Consider the following 20,975-nt stretch of genomic DNA (forward strand, 5'->3'; position numbering starts at 1 on the left):
ATACGGTTGAAAATGTTTTCGAACTTATAGAGAAAGATTTAGTGAGTTCGGCAAAAAAGATTCATTTTTGCGCATCATTTTTAGGAAAAGGATTTAAGGAAAAATTTGCAAAGAGTGCTCAAGAAACTGAGAACATTTTTAAACACGACGAAGATGACCGAATGTTGGCTCACGTAATAAGTTACATAAAATTTCATAAAATGTTATTGGGTCTATTTAAAACGGACGAAAAAGAGGCTAAGAAATGTTTAAATTTACTCGCTTATGGTCACATGGAAATGAACGTAAATGCGACTGATTTTAGATTGTTCGATGTGGCCATCGAAAAGTTTTTATTAAAATTCAATGTTATTGATGAAGTAAATTTAAAGATAACCATTTCTTATTTAAATTTAATCACTAATTACATTTGTCATTTTATGAAACAATACACCGAGAATTTAGCTTTGAATGAAATGATTTCTAAACACGATTTTAATAATAAAAAGCACAGTTGGAAACAATTAAGGAAGTGGCACTTATTAAAAGGAAAATTAAGATACGAAACGTGCCCTTTTATCGAAGAATTAACCGAAAATGATTCCGAATATCGTAAATGGAGAAAAGGCAAATTATGTCCGTTATCAAATTTAGAAGGTGTTTATAATAATATGAAGTGATTCAATAAATAAATTCGAACAGATTTGATTTATTCTACTAATTTTAAATCACTCATTTTTGAAACAAATCTTTAAAATCAACTTTAACATCTCTTTTCTCACTAACTTCCTTAAACGCAGTGCTTAATCTCAAGTACTCATCTTTATCTTTAATTTCTTTCGAAACTTTTAACGCTTCGACAGCTTCCACGTAAATTTTCTTTTTATCAACACCCTCTCCATATTGATTTTCAATCTCTTTAAATTTATCGATAAATTGTTGCGTAATCGTTTTATATTTCAAATTATTTAGAGTAACGGTCCCAATTTGTTTATTATTTTGATGAAAAAGGCTATAAAAAGAAATTTATTGCAAAAACAATAAACAGTTGCTCACAAAATTAAATATACAGGGGGGAATTGAATATAAATTCTTTATAAATCATCAGTACATGCACCTATACCCATCGGTTATAAGAGAACACGTAATAAAAACTATCATTCCATTTAAATCGACATGTCCTCACATAAAATGTCGGTACTTTATTAAGGAACACCCTGTATGCATAAAAATATTTTCTTTTTTTATTCATAATCGGGTGGAGAATTAAAAATCCTTTAAATCGAGTCCAAACACGACCCAATTATCTTAAAAAACACCCGAGATATCCAACATTTAATTTTGACATAACCTCAAAAAAGTGACAACCGGAAGTTTGTTGTTTTTTAAGATAACTCGACCGAGTTTAGGCTCATTTTAAAGGGAATTTAATATAGATTACGAAAACGATGTTAGATTAATCAAATTCGATAGTAATAAAAACAAAATGAAAGATGATTAAAAAAAAAATGATTCGATTTCAACGAAATTAAATTCCCCCGGTATTTTTAGACCCAGAAATAAAGAATTTTATTATTATTTAAGTAAAATTATTAATTAAGATGGCGAAAAATATCAAACAACATCAATTTGACGTTTACAAAGTGAGGTTAGGTACCTTTTTTTACTCATAATCGGGTGGGGAATTAAAAATCCTTCAAATCGAGTCCAAACACGACCCAATTATCTTAAAAAACACCCGAGATATCCAACATTTAATTTTGACATAACCTCAAAAAAGTGACAACCAGAAATTGGTTGTTTTTTAAGATAACTCGACCGAGTTTAGGCTCATTTTAAAGGGAATTTAATGTAGACTACGAATACGACGTTAGATTAATCAAATTCGATAGTAACAAAAACAAAATGGAAGATGATTAAAAAAAAATGATTCAATTTCAACAAAATTAAAATCGCCCGGTATTTTTAGACCCAGATATAAAGAATTTTATTACTATTTAATTAAAATTATTAATCAAGATGGCGAAAAACATCAAATAATATCAATTTGACGTTTACAAAGTGAGGTTAGGTTCTTTTTTTATTCATAATCGGGTGGAGAATTAAAAATCCTTTAAATCGAGTCCAAACACGACCCAATTATCTTAAAAAACACCCGAGATATCCAACATTTAATTTTGACATAACCTCAAAAAAGTGAGAACCGGAAGTTTGTTGTTTTTTAAGATAACTCGACCGAGTTTAGGCTCATTTTAAAGGGAATTTAATATAGATTACGAAAACGATGTTAGATTAATCAAATTCGATAGTAATAAAAACAAAATGGAAGATGATTAAAAAAAAAATGATTCGATTTCAACGAAATTAAATTCACCCGGTATTTTTAGACCCAGAAATAAAGAATTTTATTATTATTTAAGTAAAATTATTAATTAAGATGGCGAAAAATATCAAACAACATCAATTTGACGTTTACAAAGTGAGGTTAGGTACCTTTTTTTACTCATAATCGGGTGGGGAATTAAAAATCCTTCAAATCGAGTCCAAACACGACCCAATTATCTTAAAAAACACCCGAGATATCCAACATTTAATTTTGACATAACCTCAAAAAAGTGACAACCGGAAGTTTGTTGTTTTTTTAAGATAACTCGACCGAGTTTAGGCTCATTTTAAAGAGAATTTAATATAGATTACGAATACGATGTTAGATTAATCAAATTCGATAGTAATAAAAACAAAATGGAAGATGATTAAAAAAAAAATGATTCGATTTCAACGAAATTAAATTAGCCCGGTATTTTTAGACCCAGAAATAAAGAATTTTATTACTATTTAATTAAAATTATTAATCAAGATGGCGAAAAATATCAAACAACATCAATTTGACGTTTACAAAGTGAGGTTAGGTTCTTTTTTTATTCATAATCGGGTGGGGAATTAAAAATCCTTTAAATCGAGTCCAAACACGACCCAATTATCTTAAAAAACACCCGAGATATCCAACATTTAATTTTGACATAACCTCAAAAAAGTGACAACCGGAAATTGGTTGTTTTTTAAGATAACTCGACCGAGTTTAGGCTCATTTTAAAGAGAATTTAATGTAGATTACGAATACGATGTTAGATTAATCAAATTCGATAGTAATAAAAACAAAATGAAAGATGATTAAAAAAAAAATGATTCGATTTCAACGAAATTAAATTCGCCAGGTATTTTTAGACCCAGAAATAAAGAATTTTATTACTATTTAATTAAAATTATTAATCAAGATGGCGACAAATATCAAACAACATCAATTTGACGTTTACAAAGTGAGGTTAGGTTCTTTTTTTATTCATAATCGGGTGGAGAATTAAAAATCCTTTAAATCGAGCCCAAACTCGACCCAATTATCTTAAAAAACACCCGAGATATCCAACATTTAATTTTGACATAACCTCAAAAAAGTGACAACCGGAAGTTTGTGGTTTTTTTAAGATAACTCGACCGAGATTAGGCTCATTTTAAAGACAATTAAATGTAGATTACGAATACGATGTTAGATTAATCAAGTTCGATAGTAATAAAAACAAAATGGAAGATGATTAAAAAAAAAAATGATTCGATTTCAACGAAATTAAATTCACCCGGTATTTTTAGACCCAGAAATAAAGAATTTTATTACTATTTAATTAAAATTATTAATCAAGAAGGCGACAAATATCAAACAACATCAATTTGACGTTTACAAAGTGAGGTTAGGTTCTTTTTTTATTCATAATCGGGTGGAGAATTAAAAATCCTTTAAATCGAGCCCAAACTCGACCCAATTATCTTAAAAAACACCCGAGATATCCAACATTTAATTTTGACATAACCTCAAAAAAGTGACAACCGGAAGTTTGTTGTTTTTTTAAGATAACTCGACCGAGTTTAGGCTCATTTTAAAGAGAATTTAATGTAGATTACGAATACGATGTTAGATTAATCAAATTCGATAGTAATAAAAACAAAATGGAAGATGATTAAAAAAAAAATGATTCGATTTCAACGAAATTAAATTAGCCCGGTATTTTTAGACCCAGAAATAAAGAATTTTATTACTATTTAATTAAAATTATTAATCAAGATGGCGAAAAATATCAAACAACATCAATTTGACGTTTACAAAGTGAGGTTAGGTTCTTTTTTTATTCATAATCGGGTGGGGAATTAAAAATCCTTTAAATCGAGCCCAAACACGACCCAATTATCTTAAAAAACACCCGAGATATCCAACATTTAATTTTGACATAACCTCAAAAAAGTGACAACCAGAAGTTTGTTGTTTTTTAAGATAACTCGACCGAGTTTAGTCTCATTTTAAAGAGAATTTAATGTAGATTACGAATACGATGTTAGATTAATCAAATTCGATAGTAATAAAAACAAAATGGAAAATGATTAAAAAAAAAATGATTCGATTTCAACGAAATTAAATTCCCCCGGTATTTTTAGACCCAGAAATAAAGAATTTTATTATTATTTAAGTAAAATTATTAATTAAGATGGCGAAAAATATCAAACAACATCAATTTGACGTTTACAAAGTGAGGTTAGGTACCTTTTTTTACTCATAATCGGGTGGGGAATTAAAAATCCTTCAAATCGAGTCCAAACACGACCCAATTATCTTAAAAAACACCCGAGATATCCAACATTTAATTTTGACATAACCTCAAAAAAGTGACAACCGGAAGTTTGTTGTTTTTTTAAGATAACTCGACCGAGTTTAGGCTCATTTTAAAGAGAATTTAATGTAGATTACGAATACGATGTTAGATTAATCAAATTCGATAGTAATAAAAACAAAATGGAAGATGATTAAAAAAAACATGATTCGAGTTCAACGAAATTAAAATCGCCGGGTATTTTTAGACCCAAAAATAAAGAATTTTATTACTATTTAACCAAAATTATTAATCAAGATGGCGAAAAATATCAAACAACATCAATTTGACGTTTACAAAGTGAGGTTAGATTCTTTTTTTATTCATAATCGGGTGGAGAATTAAAAATCCTTTAAATCGAGTCCAAACTCGACCCAATTATCTTAAAAAACATCCGAGATATCCAACATTTAATTTTGACATAACCTCAAAAAAGTGACAACAGGAAGTTTGTTGTTTTTTTAAGATAACTCGACCGAGTTTAGGCTCATTTTAAAGGGAATTTAATGTAGATTACGAATACGATGTTAGATTAATCAAATTCGATAGTAATAAAAACAAAATGGTCTAAATTTCCTACAACTTTTCTCTAAAGAACTGTGTATATCAGCTCATTACTGTCATTTATGTACTTTCCCGCTTACATGGGACACCCTGTATATTAACAAGAATCTTATTAACTAAACTGAATGCAAAATAATTCAATTTTCCAAATAAAATCATCACAATGTTAACAATAATAACAAATGATATGAAATTTATGCCATAAAATTGAGTATACAGTTAAGCAAAAGTGATTATTATGTTTTAATATGTTGTAGGGCCTCCATTGGCGTCAATTACCGCCTGCATTCGCTGTGACATGGAGTTTATTGAGGAAAATATGACAAAATTTAGTTGTTTAGACGTTTTAAAACGTAATTTATGTCAAAGCCCTCCATAACTCAACCTTCCAACTATGTTCTGGTTCTAACAAGATAATGATCATAAACATACATCATACCTTGTGAAGGAATAGACCTCAAAACAACTAAAAACACCACCACAATGTTATTCATACAGTGGAATTTAGTTCATAAGATTGTTGTTAATATGACTTTAAAATAAATTAATAATTATTTGAAATATTCACCATTATCTATCTTCCATTCCCCTGTACACTCAATTTTGTGAGCAACTGTAAATCATAAATAACCTAACCTCCTAATTTCATCTTCCTGATAAAATATCTTTTTTAACTCGCATTTAGGAACTTTTTTATCAAACCTGGGCTCTTCTTTAGGAGGGAAAGCTTCGTAAACATCGAACCAAAGCGGTCTATCAACCCAATTGCGAGCTCCTGAATCAATTAAACCTTTCGCTCTACAACCAATGAGTGTTTATAATAAAAGAATAAATTTGGAGTGTTATTTACCTCGTATAAATCGTTCCAATCTTTTCCAAGCGACTATTAGCCATAATTTAAAATTATTTTGATTAAATTTACTTGAAATTGCTTCAAATATAAAATGTAACTTTTTTAGGTTAGATTTGACATTAATAAAAAAGGAATCTGCTTCAAATCGATATAATTCAAAAACAATTTAATAGATGGCGCTAAAACACCATTTCTAATTAAAATTTAAATTAAAAAAGAAAAATTTATCTATAATTACATCAGATAGATTAATAGAAGGATGTTCTCGTCGTTATTTTGAGTTGTTAATCACAATTAATGCAGCATATTAATTTGTAATGTTTTTAAATCGTAAATAACCTAATCTCCTAATTTCGTCTTCCTGATAAAATATCTTTTTTAACTCGCATTTAGGAACTTTTTTATCAAACCAAGGCTCTTTTTTAGGAGGGAAAGCCTCGTAAACATCGAACTAAAGAAGTTTATCAACCTAATTACGAGCTCCTGAATCAATTAAAACTTTCGCTCCACAATTAATGAGTGTTTATAATAAAAGAATAAATTTGGAGTGTTATTTACCTTGTATAAATCTTTTCCAAGCGATTATTAGCTATAATTTGAACAAATTTACTTGAAATATAAAATGTAACTTTTTTAGGTTAGATTTGACATTAATAAAAAAGTAATCTGCTTTAAATTGATATAATTCAAAAATAACTTAATAGATGGCACTAAAACACCATTTTTAATTAAAATTTAAATTAAAAAAGAAAAATTTATCTTTAGCAATTACATCAGATATATTAAAAAAAGGATGTTCTCGTCGTTATTTTGAGTTATTAATCACAATTAAAGCAGCATATTAACTTGTAATGTTTTTAAATCGTAAATAACCTAAACCTCCTAATTTCGTCTACCTGATAAAATATCTTTTTTAACTCGCATTTAGGAACTTTTTTATCAAACCATGGCTCTTCTTTAGGAGGGAAAGCCTCGTAAACATCGAACTAAAGAAGTCTATCAACCTAATTACGAGCTTCTGAATCAATTAAAACTTTCGCTTTACAATTAATGAGTGTTTATAATAAAAGAATAAATTTTGCGTGTTATTTACCTTGTATAAATCTTTTCCAAGCGATTATTAGCCATAATTTGAAACTATTTTGCACAAATTTACTTGAAATATAAAATATAACTTTTTTGGGTTAGATTTGACGTAAATAAAAAAGGAATCTGCTTCAAATCGATACAATTCAAAAATCATTTAATAGATGGCGCTAAAACACCATTTTTAATTAAAATTTAAATCAAAAAAAGAAAAATTTATCTTTAGCAATTACATCAGACAGATTAAAAGAAAAAACGACGTTCTCGTCGTTATTTTGAGTTATTACAATCACAATTAATGCAGCGTATTAATGTGTCACGTGTTTATGTTAAAAAAGCGGTTTCAATAATAATTGAAATCACGAGACTCGCTAATTATTATTAATTATTAAAAAGGGACCGTTTAACTACGACGATTGCTTAAGAGGGTTTAAGTGGAAACGTTACGGAGGCTTTTATCGAATTAATTAAACACTACTCGATGAATCGTTTATTAAATCAATTCATTTTGATCGATTTGAATAAAAAGGACTTGTAGATGCAGATTTTGATTTAGTTTAGCTTTGAAACTGTTCTTATTTAATTATTATTTTAAAAAAAATAAATTTGAGGTTATGTTTGTTGTGGTGACAGTTAAAAAAATTTTGAGGTTATGTTTGTGACAGTTTCGAAAATTTTGAGGTTATTTTCGATGGAAAAGGATTTTTTAAGTGGTTTATATAATTATTTATTTTAAATAATTAATTATCACAGTTATTATTATGTACAAATACACTCTATAGTCTTCTTAAATTGTTAAACTACTAGTAAATGAGACCTAATTCTAAATAGGACCAATTCTAAAAACGATTAGTAATAATTTTTTGATAAATAATACTGTAAATATACTGATAAGTATTAAACAATTAAGCTCCGAAAATATCTTTTGGCTTAAATGTATTTTTCTCTTTCAACAAATTCTCCAACTGATCTTGGTCATAAACCACTACAAATTCTTTTGGTGATAAACCCTCGAAAACGGCGCAAACGCTCGGTTTTAAGTTGTAAAAGTATAAAGGTTGGTCCCTTGCTGCGAAATCTTTCGTTAAAGTCTCAACAACTTGAGCTGCTGTGAAATCAGCCCCATAAATATGACTACAATCGATTACCACAGGAACACCTTGTCTTATTGAGTGCTTTGTCACTAATCTTCTCACATAATCAACAGATGGGAAGATTAAGCAACGATCTGGCGTCAACATTAAATAATCAATTCCATTTCGACTCTATAAATAATCAAGTTTCATTAATTTTAGGAACTTGGATTCATTTTAGAGGAATTGAGGTTATGTAGAGTCAAAATTTTTAAATTTTAATATAATTTTATTACTTACTGTTGATCTTTCCACCAAAATTTTCGGCCTTGCTGCATGATAAAGAATAAATACAAGATTTAAACCAACTCCAATCAAAATCCCATATTCTAAAGGAAGTAGAAGGCAAGCAATGAATGTGGCCATTCCAGGTAATAAATCACTTTCTAAAAGATCATAAATTAATATTAATAAAGAAAGATAAATGTAAAGAAAGAAACTAACTTTTTGTTCTCCACATAGGTTTAACTACTTTAACTTCAACCATAAAAATAACAGCAGCTATAATTATTCCAGCCAAAGCTGCTTTAGGGATGTAAAAGAAATAAGGGGTGAAGAAAAGCAAGGCGAAGATAACTAATAAACCCGTGTAGAGGCCTCCCATTGGGGTGCGAACCCCGCTGCAATTATTAACAGCCCCACGACTTAGGGCTCCATTAACTGGGTAAGCTTGAAAGAAGCAATTTGCTATGTTACATAACCCCGTTGATATTAATTCTTGAGTTGCATCAACTGCTTTTCCATCGGCTAAAAAGAAAATTTAATTAATTAAGTGATTTAAAAAAAATTATAAAAAAAAGTGAGGTTATGATTAATTTTGGGTTGGTACTACTTTTTGGTGGAAATTAAAGTTTTGATTTATAACTTTAATTTTAAAATTAATTAATAATTTTTTTATATTATGAAGGGAAATTTGCATTAAAATTATAAATAAATTAAAATCATTTATTAAATTACAAAAAAAAAATAAATTAAAAAAATTTAGTTCCAATTTTAAGTTGGTACCACTTCTTAACCTGTCAAAAAATTTAAAATGTCATAATTTGACCCAAAAAAAACTTACCAAAAGCTTTACAAATAGCGATATTTTCCAATAAAGCAATAAGAGGAATTACAATAACGCCCGATCCTAAATTCGAAACCATTTCGCCGAACGTAAAAGTTTCATTACCGCGGGTAAAACCAAAAGGGGGTGGTTTAATGTCAGGTAAACCTTGAGGAACGTCTCCAATAAGCTTAAAAGGGGGTGTTTGCCCCTCATTGTAAACAGCAAGCCCGATAAATCCACAAATTACGACTAAAATCGCATTCCTCGCGGTGCTAATCAACCAAATTGTTTTGTTGATCACTTTTTGTAATGTAGTTGGTTCTTCGGTGATTGTCGTTGCTTTTTCGTCTTGAATTGGGGGTTTCGGGCCAACTTGAACGAAAGCTAATTTCTAAATCAAAAATTTTTTTAATTAGATTATTGATTAAAATTATTATTATTATTAATTAATTACCCTCATAAAAAGTAAAACAACAATACACGAAACCCCCATAATTGGGTCCCATAAAGTCGTGTTATGAATATCGTCGAAAATACTAATCCAAATTTCCAAAAATGTGTTTCCAATCACTTTAATTCCTAAGATATCTTTAACTTGGGACGAAAAAATAATTAGAGCCACCGCGGAAGTGAATCCTGATGAAACTGGGCCTGATACGAAATCAATCAGGAACCCTAATCCTAATAACCCCATAGCTAATTCAATAACTCCGGCTAAAAAAGCTAATAAAATGGCGTGTTCTGGTCCCATTCCATTAACAGCTTGGTAAGTTAGAAGTGAAGCGATAGCGGTGGGGCCGATTGGGATATCTTTGCAACTTCCGAAAATAATGTACACGAAACAACCCAAAAAAGAACCATATAAACCGTACTAAAAATAAAATTAAATTATGACTAAAACTAATAAGATTCTAGAAAGATTTTTTTTTACCTGCGCTGGAAGTCCAGCGATGTTTGAATAAGCTAAGGCTTGGGGAATTACTGTTAAACCGACCGTAATTCCCGCCACAAAGTCTCCGATCGCCCATTCCATGTTGTAATTTGGTAGCCAAGATAAAATTGGGACTCTTTTGTATAGCGTTTTTTTGGTAAATGCTTTTTCTGCTTTCGTTTTTACCCATGGTCCGACTTTGTCCAATAATTTTTGTTGTTCTTTTGATTCGTCCACAACTGTAATAAAATAAAACGATAACAATTTTAATAAGTTTCAAATTAATTAATTATTAAGAATGTTTTTGAGGTTTAATTAAGTTTTATTTTGTAGTTTAATTGAAGACAAAACTTTGAAGTGTAAAATCACAGGTTGTTTGTGAATGAAGAAAGTGGATGGAAAAAAGTGAAGATATTCTTACAAATCATTGCCATAATAAATAGTTTTACTCATTTTGCAACAAAGAGTAAAATGGCAATGAGAAAAATAAAATGGATGAAATGTGGACTCGTCTAAAAACTGCAATGAGCGACGCAGCAAAGGAAACATTAGGAAAATAAACAACAAAAAAGAGTTGAGTGGTTTGATAACGAATACAGGGTAGCAATTAATATTAAGAACGAAGTATATAGAAAGTATATCGCGATCAAACCCGAGAAAGGAAAGAAATCTTTAAAGAGGAGCATCGCAAAGCAGACAAAATATGTTGATAGAAGAAGAGAAAATATGAAGCAAATACTTAAAAAAAAGGAAATTTCAAATATAAATATAAATAATCAGCGATTTGGAAGACCAGTACGCGAGAAGCAGAAATTGTGTATGAAAGAAACGAGGAGAACATGGATGGACATGAAACTGAAGAGGAGACCACGACAGCACCAATAATTACAGAAGTAAAAGCTAAAATTTTTTCCCCTCTGCGGCGTCACCTCTACTAACAACAGGTTAATTCCTACTATATTTTTAGATTGGCAACAAAGCATAAGATACAGAATCTGAGAAGATAATCAAAAAATGGAAAGACCAATAAACTTAAAGGTCTGAATACCATTATTGTTTTATTGTCTTTCACTTGGTCCAAAGGTTCAACTTCACTGCCGTGCCAAAAAATTACACTTCATCATCTGAAGCTCTGTGGAATTCTTTCGAATTCCTGCTTTGGAATTTTCTGGAAAGGTGCACATTCAAGAAAAAAACTTTAACATAATGGCTTTTGGTAGTTTGTCAGTCTTATCATACTACTGTTATACTTGGTGGGACACTACACGAATCAAACTGACCTGTAACACCATTATGGAGTAAAAACTCCAAAAATAGTTGTATGCAGAAAGTATTTTATTATGGTATGACAAATTTATTGAACACGAACATTAAGTTGTCATCATCAAAGCTTGAGTCTTCGTTATCTTCAATATTCTGTCAGAGTGCAAAATGATATTTCTTGTAGATGGTATTCACATTAATCAAAAAATGTCACTTGAAAAAATTAGGTTAGTATGGACATAAGATAGATAACAAATTTCTGTTTGGTCAACATCATTTTCCAGGACAGCTTTAAACAAACACTGCCATTTTCGATCATCAAAAAATGTTACTTGAAAATGTAAACCTAGAACGGACAGAAGATAGATAACAAACAAGAATCCTCTACGTCATTTTCCAGCACAACTTCAAACTACCACGGCCGTTTTCGAAGACATCGGCCGCCCCTGGCCATCGAGGGCGTTCCGCACTCTTTTCGCTCCGCCGATATGCATTAATATATTAATATACAGGGTGGTTACATACATACATGAAAATCACAATTAATTGGTGTTATTTAGTTAGTAGTAGATCCTAGTAAGTGCATAACTTCCATAGCAAGCTATAAAGAAAAAAAATATTTAATAATAGCTGTGCTTTACAGTACAAGGTAGCATATTTTATTTTTTTGGGCTAATACTATTAACTTTAAGGAAAAAACTAAAGAGACAAAAAAGTACCAATAATGAATAAGCTTTACAACCCATATTTTTTTATGTTAATATTCCATAGCGTGTAAAAGTTGTTATAAAAAAATCAAAGGGGTTGTGAATTTCATTCCCTCAAAAGAGTTGCGACCCTATGTTTATATAAAAAAGTTGTGTTATTTTGGCAAGTAGTACGTCCTAGTAAAGTTTCCCGATTAAAAACCGAACCACCCTGTATAGGTAACTTGACGCATTTATCTCAAAAGACCAAAAAGTTCGAACTTTCAACTTTTAATTTTGACATATTTGTCAACTTCATAAAATATCCTTTAAAATGAGTCCAAACTCGATATATTTAAATTTAATATTAACGGAGATACAATCACTTCCGGTTTGAAACGTCAACGTCAATTTTGACATATTTGTCATCTTCATTAAAAAACCTTTAAAATGAGTCCAAAGATGACGCACTTATCTCAAAAAACAAAAAAGTTAGAATAAAAATCATTAAACCGGAAGTTAGCAACAATGAAGATAGCAATTCAATTTTTAAATATTAATACCAACCTTAATTTTTAATTTTTTTTTATTATATTTTTCTTTTTGTGACAAATATTAAGACATTTTATAAAAATTAAGAATATGTCAAAATGACATTGACATTTCAAACCGGAAGTTGCTTATATCTCGAGTAATATTGGAATTAAACGTATCATGTTTGGACTCATTTTAAAGGATTTTTCACGACAATTACAAACATGTCAAAATTGACGTTGACATTCTTAACCGGAAGTTGACCATAACTTCATTAATATTGAAGATAAATATGTCGTGTTTGTACTCATTTTAAAGGATTTTTAATAAAGATTACAAATATGTCAAAATTGTTACACGAATCATCATTTTGACTCTAGTATTTGTAATTAAATTTATGCCACGACTTACAGAATCTTCTGAAGTCGACAAGTTTGAAATGTTACTGGTAACACCGGCCGTGAAAGCCTTAAAGATAAACTTATCAGTATAACACCTAATTTAAAATGATTCCAAACTCGATATATTTAACTTTAATATTAACGGAGATACAATCACTTCCGGTTTGAAACGTCAACGTCAATTTTAACATATTTGACACCTTCATTAAAAAACCTTTAAAATGAGTCCAAAGATGACGCACTTATCTCAAAAAACAAAAAAGTTAGAATAAAAACATTAAACCCGAAGTTAGCAACAATGAAGATAGCAATTTAATTTTTAAATATTAATACCAACCTTAATTTTTAATTTTTTTTATTATATTTTTGTTTTTGTGACAAATATTAAGACATTTTATAAAAATTAAGAATATGTCAAAATGACATTGACATTTCAAACCGGAAGTTGCTTATATCTCGAGTAATATTGAAATTAAACGTATCATGTTTGGATTCATTTTAAAGGATTTTTCACGACAATTACAAACATGTCAAAATTGACGTTGAAATTCTTAACCGGAAGTTGACCATAACTTCATTAATATTGAAGATAAATATGTCGTGTTTGTACTCATTTTAAAGGATTTTTAATGAAGATTACAAATATGTCAAAATTGAGGTTGACATTTTAAACCTGAAGTTAGTTATCATATAATAGAAGTTTTATAACTGAAGTTAATCTAGTGGTAGTCACTTTTTTTCTTAATATTTCTTTTGTTAAAAAAGAGCGTTCTTAAATTTTAACCTATAAACTTGTAACACTTCGTCCTTAACTTCATTTTACAACTCTTTAAACTTCAATTTTGTAAATTAGTAACTAATAATCTGATTTCGACTTTGATATGTGATCTTTTTTAACAAAAGAAAAAGAAATATTAAGAAACTTGTTTGTAAAATGGATAAGATGAGAGATGGTAATTTATTTTTAGAGTCTCTGATGATGGCCAAGGCCCGAAACTAGTGAGACTTAAGTTCTATATGAAATAAAAACCAGTTTAAAAGTACAAAATCAAACTCTAGATTATTTTCTTACGAAATTTTTACACGAATCATCATTTTGACTCTAGTATTTGTAATTAAATTTACAGAAACTTCTGAAGTCGACAAGTTTGAAATGTCACTAGTAAGATAAACTTATCAATATAACACCTAATTTAATCCATATTACGCAAATTGCAAGAATTCTAGAGCATAAAGCAACTTTTTTAAAAGTGTTCCCCATAATACAATATCATTAGAATTTATACAGAAATACAGAAATTGTTTCTACACCTTGAGAAATTGAAAATAGCAAATTGTCAAGCAGAATGGCTAAAGATTCCCAGTATTTATTTAACAATATTGATGGAACAACATCAGGAGCTAGACTTTTAGTGCTGCCGTATTAATTTTGCCATCTGTAATGAATCTGGCGTTATAAAAATTCAAGTAAAATATTTTGACTCACAATGACTTGATTACTTGACCCATAAAATACAATTACACCTCTACAAGGAGGAAACCTACAGAAAAACTAAGCTTTGCAAAAGACTGAGAGAAAAGAACGACTTTCACCAGACTAGCTTATCACACCAGATCCCGACAAATTCAAGCCATCCTCAGACGAGCCAGCAACTCCCTTCTCAGAGAGGAAATTTACCAAACGAGGAAGAACCTTAACGACACTGAAAACGAGCTCTACAAACTTCATCTATTATTAAGCCAAGAGTTGCACACCATCATCTGGACTCGTTGAGAAGTTCTAACGCTTTGGCATAGCGGAACCAAGAAAGCTCTAAAAACCAAAAAACTCCATAAGAAATTCGAGGGCAAATTCTGAGAATGGATATCTCCAAGATCCTATGTTTAGCCAAACCATGCAAGCCCAACTTGGTGCCAAGTGAACTCTAGATCCTAAAACGTCTTAAAAATAACCTAAGCTTACAAACCAGTAGCAAGAAATTCAAAATCAAGCATGTGTTTCAAACTCTATGGTCTGCCCAAAATCAGCAAGCCGGATGTCCCACTTGTAAAGAAGTATCTAGCCAAGATCATGCAACTTTTGATGGTAATGAGAATAAATAAGAATGGTGATATAAATTTCTAAAATAATTTTTCCATTATTGCTTTAAAGATAATTTTTATTATTATTTCTAAGAATAAATTTTGTTGTTGATTTTAATTGAAAGCAAATTACCAAACTAATCTTTTTATACGGAAATAATTCTTAAAGATAAAGAAAAACATCGACACCTCGTGATTCTAGTGCCCACTTAAAAAAAAAGTATTATTTAATATTTTTTTTTATTTTATCTCATAAAGAAATATTGCCGATTATCTCTGATTTCGGTCTCTAATAAACACCTTATAAATCATCCCGGATTAAAGCCACTATCACCAGGAATTCTGTTGTTTAATAATTAAAAAAAAATTATTTCAAAACTAATAATATTTATTATAAACTAATCTAAAAATTTTATTTTAACCCATAAATAATAAATTTTTAAATTAAAACACTAAATAATTTAATTAATTACCTTCAAAATCGTCGTCTTTATTGCGATTATCCATTTTTTTTTAATTAAAAACTAACTTTAACAAACTAACTTTACCAAACAAAAATCTTTTTTAATTCGAGTTTAGTTGGAAAATGTTTTGCTAGAAAATTTTTGCCCGTTCTGAATTAATTCGGCAAGGAACTGTCCCTTTTATCGGTCAGCACAATCAACTCGGATTTAAAATGAATTTCTAAACGGCTTTCGATACCTTAAGCTTAGCTTTAACTTTATCGATATCTTAAGATTAAAAACTTAACGTCCCTCGTATTTTATTTATTAATATTAGACAGTTAAATAATCACGAGAAAAATAATTTATGAATCAGTATAAATCAAAATTGTGTGTGTGGAATGTACGCGAAAATTAATCAAGGCTGTTTTAATATTAAGAAAGGTAATTAAAAATTTATGTTTTTTTTGAAAAAATATAATCTTGGCTCGATTTGTCTTTTTTTTTCTTTCAAATTCCGGGATAAGCCTAATGGCCCTGAACGATTACATTATAGACCAGCTTTAGATAAGTTTTTGGTGGAACCTGACTATTGTCAGAAAACCACTTAAAGTAATTTATTTAAAATGTCCGAAGACATTTAGTTAGACTAATACTATACTTTTTATGTTTTTTTTTGTTTCTATGATGTTCAAAATGACCCAAGGAACACGATGAGCACACTCAATTCAAATTTGGCAGTTGCAAAAAATCATTTTTTTTCTATAAATATGTAATTTTTATTTTTTCAAAATTTTGTGCTTCTAGAATATGGAAAATATTATTTGTAACACGACTAATACACACATTTAAATTTTGGCAATAAAAAAATACTTGTTTCCTTAAATTCTAAATTCGCAATTTTAATTTTTTTATTTTTTTTTGTTCCTAAGATGTTCAAAATGACTCAAGGAACACGATGAGCACCCACAATTAAAATTTGGCAGTACCAAAAAATAATTACGCGATTGCAAAAAGTCATTATTTAGCTCTAAATTTGCAATTTCTATTTTTTTGAAAATTTTTTGCTTCTAGAATATGTAAAATATTCCTTGTAACACGACTAATACACACATTTCAATTTTGGCAATGATAAAAATACTTTGTCCCTCAAATTCGTAATTTTAACTATGACGGAAATACAAAAACTGATGGAGAAAAACGTTATGGATAAAAAATGTTCCTAATGGATCAAGATATCATAATCCATAATTATATTATATTTATCTATCACCGGTTTCTAGTGATGTGGCATAAATTATCAAGATTGGACGATATTTCTTAATGAAATCAACTATGACGGAAGTACTAGAACTGATGGAGAAAGATGTTATGGATAAAAAATGTTCCTAATGGATCAAGATATCATAATCCATACTTATTTTATATTTATCTATCACCGGTTTCTAGTGATGTAGCATAAATCATAAAATATCAAGATTGGACTATATTTCTTAATAAAATCAACTATGACGAAAGTACTAAAACTGATGGAGAAAAACATTATGGATAAAAAATGTTCCTAATGCATCAAGAAATCATAATCTATACTTATTTTATATGTATCTATCACTAGTTTTTAGTGATGTGGCATAAATCATCAAAATGTCAAAATTGAACGATTTTTCTTAATAAAATCAACTATAACGGAAGTACTGAAGCTGATGGAGAAAGACGTTATGGATAAAAAATGTTCCTAATGCATCAAGAAATCATAATCTATAATTATTTTATATGTATCTATCACCAGTTTTTAGTGATGTAGCATAAATCATAAAATGTCAAAATTGGACGATTTTTCTTAATAAAATCAACTATGACGGAAGTACTAAAACTGATGGAGAAAGATGTTATGGATAAAAAATGTTCCTAACGCATCAAGAAATCATAATCCAAAATCATATTATATTTATCTATCACCGGTTTCTAGTGATGTGGCATAAATTATCAAGATTGGACGATATTTCTTAATAAAATCAACTATGACGGAACTACTAAAACTGATGGAGAAAAACATTATGGATAAAAAATATTCCTAATACACCAAGAAATCATAATCTATACTTATTTTATATTTATCTATCACCGGTTTCTAGTGATGTAACATAAATCATAAAATATCAAGATTGGAAGATTTTTCTTAATAAAATCAACTCTGACGGAAGTACTAAAACCGATGGAGAAAGATGTTATGGATAAGAAATGTTCCTAATGCACCAAGAAATCATAATCTATAATTATTTTATATGTATCTATAACCAGTTTTTAGTCATGTGGCATAAATCCTCAAAATGTCAAAATTGAACGATTTTTCTTAATAAAATCAACATGACGGAAGTACTAAAACTGATGGAGAAAGACGTTATGGATAAAAAATGTTCCTAATGCACAAAGAAATCATAATCTATAATTATTTTATATGTATCTATCACCAGTTTTTAGTGATGTGGCATAAATCCTCAAAATGTCAAAATTGAACGATTTTTCTTAATAAAATCAACTATGACGGAAGTACTAAAATTGATGGAAAAAGATGTTATGGACAAAAAATGTTCCTAATGCATGAAGAAATCATAATCCATAATCATATTATATTTATCTATCACCGGTTTCTAGTGATGTGGCATAAATTATCAAGATTGTACGATATTTCTTAATAAAATCAACTATGACGGAAGTACTAAAACTGATGGAGAAAAACATTATGGATAAAAAATGTTCCTAATACATCAAGAAATCATAATCCATACTTATTTTATATGTATCTATCACCAGTTTTTAGTGATGAGGCATAAATCCTCAAAATGTCAAAGTTGAACGATTTTTCTTAATAAAATCAACTATGACGGAAGTATTGAAGCTGATGGAGAAAGACGTTATGGATAGAAAATGTTCCTAATGCATCAAGAAATTATAATCCATAATCATATTATATTTATCTATCACCGGTTTCTAGTAATGTGGCATAAATTATCAAGATTGGACGATATTTCTTAATAGAATCAACTATGACGGAAGTACTAAAACTGATGGAGAAAAACATTATAGATAAAAAATGTTCCTAATACATCAAGAAATCATAATCCATACTTATTTTATATTTATCTATCACCGGTTTCTAGTGATATGGCATAAATCATAAAATGTCAAAATTGGAAGATTTTTCTTAATAAAATCAACTCTGACGGAAGTACTAAAACTGATGGAGAAAGATGTTATGGATAAAAAATGTTCCTAATACACCAAGAAATCATAATCCATACTTATTTTATATTTATCTATCACCGGTTTCTAGTGATGTAGCATAAATCATAAAGTATCAAGATTGGACGATATTTCTTAATAAAATCAACTATGACGGAAGTACTAAAACTGATGGAGAAAGATGTTATGGATGAAAAATGTTCTTAATGCATCAAGAAATCATAATCTATAATTATTTTGTATGTATCTATCACCAGTTTTAAAGTGATGTGGCATAAATCCTCAAAATGTCAAAATTGAACGATTTTTCTTAATAAAATCAACTATGACGGAAGTACTGAAGCTGATGGAGAAAGACGTTATGGATAAAAAATGTTCCTAACGCATCAAGAAATCATAATCCATAATCATATTATATTTATCTATCACTGCTTTCTAGTGATGTGGCATAAATTATCAAGGTTGGACGATATTTCTTAATAAAATCAACTATGACGGAAGTACTAAAACTGATGGAGAGAGATGTTATGGATAAAAAATGTTCCTAATGCATCAATAAATCATAATCTATAATTATTTTATATGTATCTATCACCAGTTTTTAGTGATGTGGCATAAATCACTAAAATGTCAAAATTGAACGATTTTTCTTAATAAAATCAACTCTGACGGAAGTACTAAAACTGATGTAGAAAACGCTATGGATAAAAAATGTTCCTAATGCACAAAGAAATCATAATCTATAATTATTTTATATGTATCTATCACCAGTTTTTAGTGATGTGGCATAACTCTTCAAAATGTCAAAATTGAACGATTTTTCTTAATAAAATCAACATGACGGAAGTACTAAAACTGATGGAGAAAGACGTTATGGATAAAAAATGTTCCTAACGCATCAAGAAATCATAATCCATAATCATATTATATTTATCTATCACTGCTTTCTAGTGATGTGGCATAAATTATCAAGGTTGGACGATATTTCTTAATAAAATCAACTATGACGGAAGTACTAAAACTGATGGAGAAAGATGTTATGGATGAAAAATGTTCTTAATGCATCAAGAAATCATAATCTATAATTATTTTGTATGTATCTATCACCAGTTTTAAAGTGATGTGGCATAAATCCTCAAAATGTCAAAATTGAACGATTTTTCTTAATAAAATCAACTATGACGGAAGTACTGAAGCTGATGGAGAAAGACGTTATGGATAAAAAATGTTCCTAACGCATCAAGAAATCATAATCCATAATCATATTATATTTATCTATCACTGCTTTCTAGTGATGTGGCATAAATTATCAAGGTTGGACGATATTTCTTAATAAAATCAACTATGACGGAAGTACTAAAACTGATGGAGAGAGATGTTATGGATAAAAAATGTTCCTAATGCATCAATAAATCATAATCTATAATTATTTTATATGTATCTATCACCAGTTTTTAGTGATGTGGCATAAATCACTAAAATGTCAAAATTGAACGATTTTTCTTAATAAAATCAACTATGACGGAAGTACTAAAACTGATGTAGAAAACGCTATGGATAAAAAATGTTCCTAATGCACAAAGAAATCATAATCTATAATTATTTTATATGTATCTATCACCAGTTTTTAGTGATGTGGCATAACTCTTCAAAATGTCAAAATTGAACGATTTTTCTTAATAAAATCAACATGACGGAAGTACTAAAACTGATGGAGAAAGACGTTATGGATAAAAAATGTTCCTAACGCATCAAGAAATCATAATCCATAATCATATTATATTTATCTATCACTGCTTTCTAGTGATGTGGCATAAATTATCAAGGTTGGACGATATTTCTTAATAAAATCAACTATGACGGAAGTACTAAAACTGATGGAGAGAGATGTTATGGATAAAAAATGTTCCTAATGCATCAATAAATCATAATCTATAATTATTTTATATGTATCTATCACCAGTTTTTAGTGATGTGGCATAAATCATTAAAATGTCAAAATTGAACGATTTTTCTTAATAAAATCAACTATGAC

At 29.1% G+C, this 20,975-nt stretch overlaps 2 protein-coding genes and 1 long non-coding RNA gene across 5 annotated transcripts in view; 1 reads left to right on the forward strand and 2 right to left on the reverse strand.

The window, feature by feature from the left end:
- Nucleotides 1-668: 668 nt before the first annotated feature.
- On the reverse strand, nucleotides 669-6,634 carry LOC111420010 (mitochondrial ribosomal protein S23). Its single transcript, XM_023052914.2, has 4 exons — nucleotides 6,329-6,634; nucleotides 6,088-6,269; nucleotides 5,874-6,035; nucleotides 669-991 (listed from the first exon to the last, which is right to left on the reverse strand). Exons 2-4 carry the CDS (start codon nucleotides 6,129-6,131, stop codon nucleotides 712-714), a joined length of 486 nt encoding a protein of 161 aa, XP_022908682.2. The 5' UTR covers nucleotides 6,132-6,269; nucleotides 6,329-6,634; the 3' UTR covers nucleotides 669-711.
- A 1,253-nt stretch (nucleotides 6,635-7,887) lies between these two features.
- Nucleotides 7,888-20,975, reverse strand: part of LOC111420007 (Epidermal stripes and patches) — a 60,034-nt gene continuing 46,946 nt past the window's right edge. For all 3 annotated transcript variants that reach the window (XM_071195777.1, XM_023052912.2, XM_023052911.2), the window contains 6 exons: nucleotides 10,289-10,527; nucleotides 9,812-10,228; nucleotides 9,373-9,748; nucleotides 8,754-9,056; nucleotides 8,550-8,695; nucleotides 7,888-8,441 (listed from right to left, as the gene is read on the reverse strand). In XM_071195777.1, coding sequence (XP_071051878.1) covers nucleotides 8,082-8,441; nucleotides 8,550-8,695; nucleotides 8,754-9,056; nucleotides 9,373-9,748; nucleotides 9,812-10,228; nucleotides 10,289-10,527 — 1,841 coding nt within the window. In that variant the 3' untranslated portion in view covers nucleotides 7,888-8,081. The remainder of the gene's footprint in view (nucleotides 8,442-8,549; nucleotides 8,696-8,753; nucleotides 9,057-9,372; nucleotides 9,749-9,811; nucleotides 10,229-10,288; nucleotides 10,528-20,975) is intronic.
- LOC111420009 (uncharacterized) lies at nucleotides 10,564-16,191 on the forward strand. The gene is made up of 2 exons (XR_002707038.2): nucleotides 10,564-11,778; nucleotides 11,836-16,191. It is a non-coding gene; the product is annotated as an uncharacterized lncRNA (long non-coding RNA).

Source organism: Onthophagus taurus, chromosome 5 (assembly GCF_036711975.1).
Source record: "Onthophagus taurus isolate NC chromosome 5, IU_Otau_3.0, whole genome shotgun sequence".
Taxonomy (NCBI): domain Eukaryota; kingdom Metazoa; phylum Arthropoda; class Insecta; order Coleoptera; family Scarabaeidae; genus Onthophagus; species Onthophagus taurus.